The sequence below is a fragment of the Zasmidium cellare genome (assembly GCF_010093935.1).
Source record: "Zasmidium cellare ATCC 36951 unplaced genomic scaffold M409scaffold_27, whole genome shotgun sequence".
NCBI lineage: Eukaryota > Fungi > Ascomycota > Dothideomycetes > Mycosphaerellales > Mycosphaerellaceae > Zasmidium > Zasmidium cellare.
Window position 1 is genome coordinate 386761 of NW_022986971.1, and position 12256 is coordinate 399016.

The window sequence follows — 12256 nt, forward strand, 5'->3', positions numbered from 1 at the left end:
AGTTCTTTTGCGAGGTTGATGAGTCTGTTATATATCGGTACTGCTGGAGGGGTAAGGTTATTGGCAACGGCACTCGATGAAGCTCTTCAACAGTTTCATTCATCGATCATGTTATGTGGTATCTGTAAAGCAGTAACACTGACGATACCGACCAACTGCCGCAAGTCAAGTTCCATACTCTCCCGTAGGTATCTGCGGCTTGCACCATTCGAACGCCGGATTTTCACTCTCTTACTTCTCTGCCTAATAAGTCATGATCTCATTTGGTCTTGCCCGTTGCGTCCTGGATCGTCTTTTGCTTCTCTTCCTCTGCCTTGATCTCGCGCACCTTGGCAAGGACCACCTGGGATATGACGTTAGTATGAATCAGATGTATGGTTGGTTAGTAGTCTTACCTCTCTGAAGATCGCACTCTTGGCCAACTTCGACAAACTCCTCTTTCTCTGTGGTTCATGGTCCTCCGGCGGCTTGAGACTCGCGTTGCTATCGTGTCGAGTGTGGCCAGCTTCCGCAGCCGCTGTTTTGGCATCTGCTGGCACGTCGGCCTCCTGAGGAACATCGTCTTCGTCGTCTTCCTGTATCTTGAGTGCCTCGATACGGTTGGCAAGCTTGACAAGTTCCACGCCTCGCCTGAGACGGCAACGTGCCATGTATGCTTTGATCTCTGGCAGCAAGTTGTGGTCAGTGGCGCCCTTGCCTGCGATCCATGGATCTTTCAGGGCGTGTTCGCTTGTGGCTCGGTCGTGAGGATCTGGCTTGAGGAGTGACAGGATGAAGTTCTTCGCCTCTTTGGAGACGTCCTTCCAGTAGCGCTCGTGGAAGACGACACGGCCATTCCTCGTCTCGTCGATCAAGTCGTTGAGCGACTCTGATCGGAAAGGAGAGTAACCGCAGAGCAGGGTATAGGTGATGACTCCCAACGACCACATGTCGACCGGCTTACTATGACCCCTCTTGAGCATGACTTCCGGTGCGGCATAGCCGAAGGAGCCAGCCATTGTCTTCAATACACCCTCTGGACTGTCAAGATGTTTGGCAATTCCGAAATCGGCAAGGACAAGATCTGAGTTGGGATCGCGCGTCATGTAGAGGAGGTTCTCGGGCTTCAGATCACGGTGGACGACGTCCTTGGAGTGGAGGTAGGCCACAGCTTCCAAGACCTGCCGTATTGTTTGAGAGGCATCCTTCTCCGTGAACTTGCCCTTGTCGCAGATGCGGTCGAACAGCTCACCGCCTTGAGCAAGCTCGGTGATGATGTAGTATTTGTCGCGCGACTCGAACCAATCGACGAACTTGACAATGTGTGGATGTTGTAGGGTTTGCAGCATCTCCAGCTCGTCGTACACCATCTGGTCGTTGCCCTTGACGTTCTTCTTCAATATGATCTTGACGGCGACCTTTCCTGCTGGGCCGTCGGCCTCCTTGACAATACCATAGGTACCCGCGCCCAAGGTCCTTCCCATGCGATATTTGCTCTTGCGATCATAGCTCTCAGGTTGGCCGTGCAGCTTGTTCAGCATTCCCTGCACTGGGGGACGAACGGTCAGCTTCAGCTTCAAAGGCATGTAGACGGTGTTGGGGTACTGGAAGGATGAGGTGAAGAGCCGTCATGGCCAGTCATGATCGGAAGCGGTTACGTATGTAGGTCTGGGATGTGCTGAGTAGGGAGTGAAACGACGGCCTGAGGTTGAAACAAAGGGACGAATGGTACAGGCTCGTATGGTGGTAGGTGTGGGTGTGTACAAGACGCGAGCATATCGTTTAGGATGGTATGTTAGGAAGGACTCACACGCCATGTCGTCTGTCGCTCAATCGGCAGCCTCGAGGCCGCCCTCTGGTTCAATGCGTCTGCCCTCTTTCCTTGTTCGGCAGGCCTCGTGCTTGCGGCTGCCTCGAAACGATCCGGCTTGCCAATGGCGCTGGGGTGGGAGAGGTGGGTGAATGAATGTGCGGGCGTGAAGCTGAGGTCGAGGGTCCGGAAGGGGTATCTTTATTCGCAGCTGAGGCAGAGATGTATGTCGTCCGCGCTGGGCACATGCACAGCAGCTTGTTTCTCGCTCCGTCGCGCTGGAGCAGCTCCACCGCACAGCACAGCCCACAGCGCCCGCCAATCTGTGCTCAGGGTCTCGCCGTCAGCCTCAGTGCACGCCCAACTCAATCGACCGCCAGCTGCCTTGGGACACTTTTGCGCCTCGTACTCGCACGGCTGACCGACGACGCGGGCGGCCTTGTTCTGCGCCGGGTGTCTGCCAGTGTTGCTGTGGTTGTTGGCGGTATCGAGCGCGGCATACCAGTCACACCAAGCAGATCAGCCGTTGTCCCTTCCTCGCGCCGTTGACACGTGCCAATCCACTTCCCATCTCCAAGTGGGCTGTTGCTGTGAAGCCTGCCACTAACAACCAACAACAAGCCAACATCAACACAGTCTTCACCCACGATCCAAAGAACAACACTACCTTGACAAGCCTCAAGCCGCATCCAGCCAACTGACCACCACCCATTCTGTGTCCCAGATTCGTACCCATTCACACCAATCACTCCCAGCGAAGCGAATCATCAGAGCAAGGAACTTTACGAGCAACGAAAGAGTGTTGCGACCATGGCGGGCATGAGCAGCAAGAGGCTGCAGAAGGAGCTTGCGAAAATACAAGGCACACTACCTCCCGGCATATCCCTCGTTTCCGCATCAGACCTGAAGACGTGGGAGATGGACATTCGGGTGCTGGACAACCCTCTCTACCACCCAGAAGAGAACTATCGTTTGCGGTTCAGCTTCTCGACATCCTACCCCATCGAAGCTCCCGAGGTTGTCTTCGTACAGCTCGCCAGTCCTCACCGACGGATACCGATGCACCCACACATCTACAGCAACGGGATCATATGCTTAGACTTGCTGGACTCGCAGGGTTGGAGCCCAGTACACAACGTGGAGAGCATCTGCATCAGCATTCAGAGCATGCTGGCGAGCAACACCAAGGACGAGCGTGAGTGGTTACGGGTCAAAGATTCGCGAGGCATGACTGACACGGTTTGCAGGACCGCCCGGTGATGCCGAATTCGTGCGATCGAATCGATCCCGGCCAAGAGACATCAGCTTCCTGTACCACGACCCGCACGTATGAGCGAGAGAAGATACCCTGTTTGAGATGATCCCAATGATGGTTTCCAAAAGACTTATTAGCAGACACGAAATGTGGGCCATAGAGATTTTGGGGCCCGAGAATGAATAGTAGAGAGAGCATCAGCAAGGCGTCATGGGTGGTCAGGGTTTATGGTGTTTCTGCAACACCAGCTTGATGTGCTTCTGCTGTCAGAACTTGAAGCGATATGGATAGTCAGCGTGTAACAAGCAGATCAACAAGCATATTGATCCCTACATCCTGTGGATGCATGCATGCATTCCGGAGACAAGTCCTCTGCACTCACTTTAATCCAACCCGGCTCCACACTTTCGATCAGCCGGGATCGACACTTCAGCCTCGGTCCGCATCGAACCTCACTTCGCGTGGCTGCGTGCTTGTATATGTAATCGCTGCATTCGTGTCGTCTTGCATCTGTTGACAATGGCGTCAATATGGCCGCTCTCACGCCCGCGTCGAAGGCGAGTCTCATTCATTAACGCGGGAACGTATTGCTGACTTCCACAAAGAAAGCGTTAGCCCATCTTCGAGGCTTCACTTCACAGCCGACCAACTGGTACAAATGCCCGCTTACGAGACGAGCGGCAGTTCTGATCCTGCTGTATGCGGATCGAGGGGGTGATCTGAAGGTGGTCTTGACGATCAGAAGTGCTGGATTGAAGAACTGTAAGAGACGCACACATTATGAACAACAACAAAAGCGACGCTGATTAGTGGGATTCAAGATGCCGGCCAAGCAGCCCTCCCAGGCGGGAAGTCGGATACCCTCCAAGAAACACCCTTCATGACCGCCCGTCGTGAAGCCTTCGAAGAGATTGGCCTCCCCATGTCCGACCAGAACCTCCCACCAGGCTACACAGTCGAGCACCTCACCGAGCTCCCCTCCAACCTCGCCATGACCGAACTCGGCGTACGTCCCTGCGTGGCATACCTCAAGACCCCACCGCCTTCAGACCGAAACAAGAACCCAGACGCCGCTCGAGACATCCTCCCGAAGCTCGACGCCAGAGAAGTCGCAGCGGTCTTCACAGCTCCCTTCCAGAACTTCCTTCGCGAGAAAGATATAGACCCAGAAGCTAGAGAGAATGTCCCCGGAGAATGGTATAGAGGAAGCTGGCACAGCTGGCACGAGACTGCGTGGAGGATGCATCAGTTCTTCGTCCCCGTGACACGAAGCACTGTGTTTCTGGCCAAGAGACCGACCTCATACACCGACCCACGTCCACCGAAAGCGCGGAACACGACCACAGGAGCCAAATCTTCCGGCTCGTCATCTCCACAGTCATCTCTCCAGCCCCCCTTACCGAAAGCGTTCTATAAACCCGACTCGCAAGATCCTCTCCAACAACCACGATATAGAGTCTTTGGCATGACGGCGAGGATTCTCGTCGATGCCGCGACGGTTGCGTATGGAGATGAGCCGGAGTTTGAGCATAACAGTCACTTCGGGGATGAGGACATGATTGCCAAGCTGTTGGCGATCGGCAGGTTGAGTGAGGAGAGGAAGGAGGGGGAGGTGTTGACGAGGGAGGTCATGCAGAAGGCTAAGGTGGCGAGAACTGGTGGGCCGAAGATTTGATAGGGTAGTTGGTTGGAGGAGGAAGGCTATACTAGGGAATGATGGATTGTTTGGAGTGAATGATATGACGAGGCCTTCAAGAGATATTGAATCATGCAGTATCGAATAGATCATGTCACGAAGACTGGATGACTTTAGACGTATATTACGAACTTGCATTGACAAAGTCTAGGTCCGAGCGTCAACAAGCACTTCGTTGTTTGTGAGCCCGAGGACTGTGACGGTGCTGTCTTCGCCCCCAATCCCGCGACTCCGTGGAAAAGTTGCGCGGAAAAGGCCGATTTTGAAATCGCTAGCATTAGCACGAGAGCGCCTGCCTACTTTGTGAAAGTCAAAGGCGACTTCACCTCTTCGTCTGCTGTCGACTTCCACATTTGCGGCCATGTGACATGGCATATCACACACAACAAACTTTGTCTTTTTGCCTTCTTTGAAGCCAAGAAGGTGCGGCAGCTCTCGAAGCGGATTCACACGAGGCACGACGGTCCAGGTGGTAGACAAGGACGTATTTGCAAGTCAAGAAGAAAGCGGTTGACTTCTGCCTCGGTAACGTTGTGCCTCATAGTAACGATTGGTGTCCTCGAACTGCGACACCTCGCTGGAGAACTTGCTGATGCTGAATTCTGTGCAGTACCGCAGCATTAATCGCGAAACACTCATGAGACCAGTTCCCTGAAGGACGTCGACAGAAGTCTCGTGCGGCTATGCCATCCAACCCTCGTGGCCACTTTATTGCGAGACTCATCAGTGTCCAGCGGCTATTGACAGGACCAGCTTCCAAGCAAAGACAATGGTACAACAGATTGCATGATCACAGGCGGTGAGGTGCGTTCTCGTGCCAGCATTGAATGCATCTCCACTACATGTGGTGACACCTTCCACGAGCGACGATTCTCCCCAAGCAAAGAGAGCAGAGCCGGCCACTATTATTGCTCATGCTTGACAGCCATGGTTTTCACGGTGGCGGATGAATTCTTCCTGGAGTCGGTCCTTTCTTCGTCTTGGCCATCCGTACAATTTTGAAGAGGTGGTTCAAAGCCGTTGCTATCCTTTGTGCGAGTACATCAGCCGTCAATCTCAGGAACCTCGAGCCGGGCGAGTAATCATGGAACGAGGGATTATTTGTCCACGCCCTGCATTGCTTCTTTGATCCAGTTGCGAGACCTTCGGATGTGCCTCCCAAACAAGCACACCAAGCCCGCGCAGAGGATCCGAGCTGCCGTCCCTAGGCGACTGAGTGACTTCTCCCATTGGACGATAAGGACAGGGGCTCGTGCAGTGTTGTGCCGAGCGCCGATTTGCGGTCGTGGATTTCTCTGCACGCGACTTCACTTGCTGCCCACCACTCCCAAGTGGAGGGCGTGAGCGAACGAGGCGAGGGCACGCAAAACCGTCTTACATACTGAAAATTCTGCTAGCCATCAACTAGTTGCACCAACGCGTTGCATTACGTTGGGCACAGCAGATGCGACGGTAAGTCCTTACGTACAAATATCCTTTAACGGCAGGCAAGTGTGTTTCTACTACCACTCGACTCCACGTATTCCTCCTACTCACCGTCAAGGTTTGCGTCTCTGGATTGCGCATTCTTGCCATTCCGTGCCACCATTCTCTACGTCCATTCGTCGAGGACCACGTGCTTGGTCGGACTGGGGAAGACGGGCAAACTCTTGTCTAGTGATTGACTCCTAGCGTGGAGTGGAGAGTTGGATCGCACAGCACTGCTACTCCGCCATGGACGACAAGATCAAGTCGGCGGAGTCTTCCGCCCCTGATGCTATCACGGAGAAGCCCTTTGGAGAGAAGAGTTTAGACGTACGCTCTGCGACGTCTGGTAGCGATGTCGAGAAGCAAGATGTCCGGGCGGGGACGACTGTCCAGCTCAAGAGGAAGCTTCAGTCACGGCATTTGCAGATGATTGCTATTGGTATGTCTTTCGCCTCAAGGACATAGCTCGTTGCTAACGACGTCCAGGTGGCACCATCGGTACAGGTCTCTTCATCGGTTCTGGAGGAGCTTTAGCCAAGTCAGGGCCAGCAGGCGCTCTCATCGCATATGCCTTCGTCGGTACCCTCGTCTACTCCGTCATGGTCGCCTTGGGCGAGATGGCCACCTACATCCCAGTATCTGGAGCTTTCACTGTTTACGCCGCACGATTCATCGATCCTAGCTTGGGATTCGCCATGGGTTGGATCTACTGGTTCTCTTGGGCCATTACCTACGCCTTGGAGTTGACTGCGAGTGGCCTCATCATTCAATATTGGGCTCCAGATCTCAACGTCGGCATCTTCATCGGCGTGTTCTGGCTCGTCATCACCGCCATCAACTTCCTGCCTGTCTCCTTCTACGGAGAGGTCGAGTTCTGGTTCGCCTCGATCAAGGTCATCACCGTCATTGGATTCTTGATCTTCGGCATCTGCATTGATGCCGGTGCTGGTCAACAAGGCTATCTAGGCTTCCACTACTGGAAGCACCCCGGGGCCTTCGCTCCATACCTCATCACGGACAACGATTCACTGGCTAAGTTCGTGGGCTTTTGGTCAGTGCTGATTCAGGCGGGCTTCTCGTACCAAGGAACTGAGCTTGTTGGTATCGCTGCTGGAGAGACCGCCAACCCACGCAAGACGGTGCCTGCTGCCATCCGCAAGACCTTCTACCGAATCGTTTTCTTCTTCGTCTTTACGGTCTTCTTCATTGGCCTACTTGTGCCATACGACAACCCTGATCTTCTCTCCGATGATACCAACGCGACTGCATCCCCCATGGTCATTGCGGCCAAGATCGCCGGAGTCCAGGTTCTCCCAGGTATCATCAACGCAGTCCTGCTTTGCGTCGTCCTCAGCGCCGCCAACTCGAACGTCTACAGTGGCTCCCGTATTCTGGTTGGTCTCGCCGACGAGCGATCAGCGCCCGCGATACTCAAGCGTACCACGGCTGGCGGAGTTCCATACGTTGCTGTGGCCTGCACAGCTGCCTTTGGACTTCTTGGATTCATGAACGAGTCTAGCAGTGGTGGCACGGTCTTCAACTGGTTCCTCAACATCACCTCGATCGCCGGCTTCATCTCCTGGACCTGCATCAACATCTCGCACATCGGCTTTATGCGCGCCTTGAAGGCCCGTGGTCAGTCCCGAGACACCCTCCCCTACAAGGCCATGTGGCAGCCATGGTTCAGCTGGTACGGCATCTTCTTCAACTCTCTCATCATCATCACGAACGGCTTCACCGCCTTCATCCCGTGGAACACATCTGACTTCTTCGTGGCGTACGTCAGCTTACTGCTGTTCGCCGTGCTGTATGTCGGACACAAGATCATTTTCAGAACGTCTTTCGTCAAGCCAGTCGAAGCAGATCTGGACAGCGGCAGGAAGGAAATTGAGGAGATGTACTTTGAGGAGGTGACGCCTACCACACCTTGGGGCAAGTTTTGGGCTTGGATTGGTTGAGCGAGTCTTGCACTGCATCGCAGGGTGGTTTGCTTGCTGTATGATTTAGCGTGCTCAGAAAATGTATGCTATAGCATGAATGAAGAAGATGAGACATGTGGATGACTTTGCCTTGTGCTGTCTCAGACCGTGCACTACTGATGCTGGCCGTACTGGAGGTGGTGTATGCATGGACAATGCCAAGACTGGGACGAAGGAGTATCCTATATACTCTACGGTAGTCTTTCTTCGCATATACGTTAACGACATTTTATCTGCACCTTCATCTAAGAGAACGAGCACATGCAGTGAGCACGGGCCCTCGAAGCTGGACCCGAGCAGCTGGATTGCGGGTCGTGCCGAATGCCGCCTGACGCCGACAGGCTCCAAGTTCCTTCCAGCCTGCGAGTCAACTGTCTTCAATTGTTCCTATTGTGAACAAAGAACATTCATTCGGCGCACCTCTCTCTTCTTTCTTCCTCCTTCCTTTCACCGCCGACAACTCCTCACTGCGCACACAACACCCACCCACCACACCGCCGACCGCGCAACAGCATACCCTCGCGACAGCGCCGCCGGCGCCCACCAAGCTCGAGATCAGCACCCCCACCACCGCCAACCAACCTCAGAGCACACGACCTCCACCCAGCGCACACGCACATACGCACTCACTACAACACCACCACGACCGTCGTCATGGCGCCCTCGAATGCGTCTGAGCGACCATCTCGCCGTGCTCTCGGCAAGCGACGTGCGGCAGACCGCGATGGAGACGTCAAGATGGGTGTCGAGAGCAACAACCGCACCGGCATCGGCAAGACCAAGCGACCACCAAAGGGCCCCAAGGGTGCTCAGGGTGCTCTGAACAGCACGGACATGCAGCGCAAGATCCACCGCGCGACTGCAAACGGAGATGTGAGGATGAAGGGAGATGCGCCAGCAAAGACCAGCGGCGGCCTCGAAGAGTTCAAGGTGACGGGATGGGAGAAGAGCACGGCAGCACATGACCCCGATGGCGGCGTGGAGTCGCTGAAGAGATGGTTGCAAGGCAAGGTGTCACGGAAGCTGGGCTCGGCCTCGAGAAAGGCGGCTCAGTTCAAGAAGTCGCGGGTGGAGGGCACCGCTCTCTACATCAGCGTGCCTGCCATCGATGCCGGACCACTTGCGCGCATGAATGGCTTCAAGTGGGCTGGCGTCACCCTCACGATCGAGAAGGTTGGTGGCTCGGGACAGGACAGCAAGCTATCTTCCAAGGCAGAGGAGACGAAGCTCATGCTGCGAAATGTCCTCGAGCGTCGGTACAACATACAGACCAAGCTTCTCGACCTCTCAGCGCTCAGCCAGGACGACGAACTCAAGGCTCAAGCGATCTTCGACTCGAACTCCACCGCCAGCAAGTTCTTCCCCGCGATGATGAAGGTCCTCGAGCTCGCCTTCGACACCACCGACGAACTTAATGCACACGTCGAGAGCGTGTCGCTGGCGAACAACGGACTTGCCGACCTCAAGGCGGTGTCGACACTCTCTGCGACATTGCCCAAGCTGCACAACCTCGACCTCTCGAACAACAACTTCGCCAATCTCTCTGCCCTCTCCATCTGGCGCAAGAGATTCCTTCACCTGCAACACCTCGTCGTTTCCGGCAACCCGCTCGAGCAGAATGAGCCAAACTACGCAGCCGAGCTCGTGAAGTGGTACCCGAACCTGCGCGTGCTCAACCAGATTCAAGTGCGCACCGAAGAAGACATCAAGAACAAGGCGAGCACCGGCAACTTGCCATTCCCCATCCGAAGCCCAATCTTCCAAGATGAGGGTCAGATCGCAGAGAACTTCATCCGCCAGTGGTTCCTCGGCTTCGACACCGACCGCCCACAGCTGGCACAAATCTACTACGACGACCAGTCCGACTTCTCATACGCGGTCAACGTCTCGGCACCACGCGACCCCAACGACACTGTGCAGACTGAGAAGAGCGAGTGGAGCGCGTACATCAGGAACAGCCGCAATCTCAAGAAGATCTCGCAGCTTCCAGCCCGTCAGAATCGCCTCTTCCGCGGCCCAAAGGCCATCTCAGAGGTCTTCGCCACCCTGCCCAAGACCAAACACCCAGATCTTGGTGCTGAGGCGCGCAAGTGGTTGATTGAATGCCACATGCAACCAGGCATTCCAGATCCCACCGGCCAGAGTCCCCAAGGTGTCGACGGCTTCGCCATCTACATCCACAGCGAGTACGACGAGCTTGACGACAGAACTGGCCAGCCCAACGGCAAGAAGCGCAGCTGCGATCACTCCTTTCAGATTGGTCCAGGAGGCCCACAAGGTGTTCGCATCGTCAGCCACCAAATCACCATCCGCGCATACGGCGGCACTCAAGCACTCGAACCTGAAGCACCCCCACAAGCCGGCCCGCCATCGCCACCACAACAGGCGGCCGTCGACATTGAGCTATACGCGCAGGCTGGTCTCTCGCTCCAGCAGGCCGAGGAGATTTGTGCGGCTCTGTCGCAGCAGACTGGCATGACGATCAACTACTGCAAAGACTGCCTCGATCAGGTCGGCTGGGATGCTCCACGAGCACTGGCTGCCTTTGAGGACGTCAAAGCCACCTTGCCGGCCGACGCCTTCGTGCAGAACGTTCCAGTGGCTTGAAAGGAAGGAAAGCAAGGAAGATGGAAACGAATAGAAGTGATGATCAAGGGAGGATACTTGACGATTGTGCAAAGAGGGAAGGCGCAAGCATCCGGGAATTCAGCATCGGCGTTTCGAAAGAGAGGAAAAAGGGCTGGATACGGCGAACTGAGAAGAAAAAAGACATGCGTTATCACGAGCAAGACAACAATCAGCGATTCAGCGATGGTGTACATGGAGAAATGGAAAGCAAAGGCGCTACACTGTACTGTACTGGGCGGAGTTTTGCGTGTGTTTTTGATGATACCAGACTGAGTGAAGACCACCACCGTGCTTGGTGGCAATGCGATTATCGTGTAGATGATCGAAATCAGAAATGATACTGCATTTTGGATGGCTCGCCTTGGATGGCGGGTCTCGAGATATTGAACTCTGATCGTACTTTCCTTCTTTTGTTGTTGTTCCATGTTCTTCAAGGTGAGCCTTTTCAATTGAAGTTCGTTGCCGTCAGTTTTTTCTTGTTCTTCGTAAGCTACAGGCATCACATCGTTCAATCATCATCTCCCACCCAGTCTCCCCACTCATATCCCTCATCACTTCCCGCTTCCTCCCCAAGACCCCTCCCCATATCCTGCCGCTACCCCTTTCCCTTATCTCCCCCCATCTCCCTCTCCCATCCCCCCTTACGACCATCTAGCTCCTCCCCGCCAACCCCGCCACACTCCGAAAATACCCAAACGCGGAACAAAAGCTTCCCCTGGGATAACTCCCAGGCACGACGAGATCGAGGTTGAATTGGTTGAGGGAGTTTTGGGTTTGTGTTAGGGCGGAGATGGCTTGTTGGGGGGTTGTGGCTGGTTGGGGCGTGAAGGGGGTGCAGGATATTGCTTTTTGAGGAGGGTGTTAGCGGGGGTGGGGAGGGGGATGTTGGGAGGGTTGGGGGAGGGGGTTGGGAAAAGGGTGGGGGATGGGAGGGATGGAAGGAACGTACAAGTCAACTGAGCGATTCGGGCGAGTTGATTCTGAACGGAGTCGAAGTTGGCTCCCGGGGAGGATTTCTGGACAAAGTTGTTGATTAGGGAGACGATGGTCGCTGTTCATTATCCCGAATTAGTCTTTCTGGGGATATTGGGTTGGGATGAGGATGGGGATGATGTTGTTACTGACCTTGAGCGTTCACGACGTATTGGCGAACGTTTGCGGAGGGGGCGGTTGGTGGAGGGTTGGATTGGGGTTCGGCGTATGCATATGGTGATGCGTCAGCCGCTGGGGCTGGGTTTGCTTCAGGGGCTGGGTTTGCTTCAGGGGCTGGGTTTGCGATTGGCAAGGCTATGGCTGTGGTGAGGAGGGCAAGGAGGGAGATGAGCTTGGAGAAGTGCATTTTGAATGGTGCTCGTTGAAGGGTAGAATGATGGAGGAAGAAGTAGTTGAGGAAGTCAGAGAGATGTATGAGGAATACTCGTGAGAGGTGTCGTTTTAGATTG

General features: G+C 54.8%; 5 protein-coding genes across 5 annotated transcripts; 3 read left to right on the top strand and 2 right to left on the bottom strand.

Moving 5' to 3' along the window:
* Positions 1–259: 259 nt before the first annotated feature.
* Positions 260–1520, bottom strand: M409DRAFT_68087 (uncharacterized protein; the record flags this gene model as incomplete). Its single annotated transcript, XM_033817684.1, has 2 exons — positions 260–343; positions 396–1520. 2 exons carry the CDS (start codon positions 1518–1520, stop codon positions 260–262), a joined length of 1209 nt encoding a protein of 402 aa, XP_033665106.1.
* A 1079-nt stretch (positions 1521–2599) lies between these two features.
* Positions 2600–4719, top strand: M409DRAFT_25560 (uncharacterized protein; the record flags this gene model as incomplete). The annotated part of the gene is made up of 4 exons (XM_033807747.1): positions 2600–2984; positions 3037–3116; positions 3650–3806; positions 3866–4719. The coding sequence occupies 4 exons, from the start codon at positions 2600–2602 to the stop codon at positions 4717–4719; spliced, it is 1476 nt and encodes a 491-aa protein (XP_033665107.1).
* A 1734-nt stretch (positions 4720–6453) lies between these two features.
* M409DRAFT_56909 (uncharacterized protein) lies at positions 6454–8165 on the top strand (the record flags this gene model as incomplete). Its single annotated transcript, XM_033813441.1, has 2 exons — positions 6454–6646; positions 6694–8165. The coding sequence occupies 2 exons, from the start codon at positions 6454–6456 to the stop codon at positions 8163–8165; spliced, it is 1665 nt and encodes a 554-aa protein (XP_033665108.1).
* Positions 8166–8840: 675 nt separating this feature from the next.
* M409DRAFT_25562 (uncharacterized protein) lies at positions 8841–10793 on the top strand (the record flags this gene model as incomplete). The annotated part of the gene is made up of 1 exon (XM_033807748.1): positions 8841–10793. The coding sequence occupies one exon, from the start codon at positions 8841–8843 to the stop codon at positions 10791–10793; it is 1953 nt and encodes a 650-aa protein (XP_033665109.1).
* A 672-nt stretch (positions 10794–11465) lies between these two features.
* M409DRAFT_56911 (uncharacterized protein) lies at positions 11466–12153 on the bottom strand (the record flags this gene model as incomplete). Its single annotated transcript, XM_033813442.1, has 3 exons — positions 11466–11659; positions 11764–11865; positions 11940–12153. 3 exons carry the CDS (start codon positions 12151–12153, stop codon positions 11466–11468), a joined length of 510 nt encoding a protein of 169 aa, XP_033665110.1.
* Positions 12154–12256: the final 103 nt, after the last annotated feature.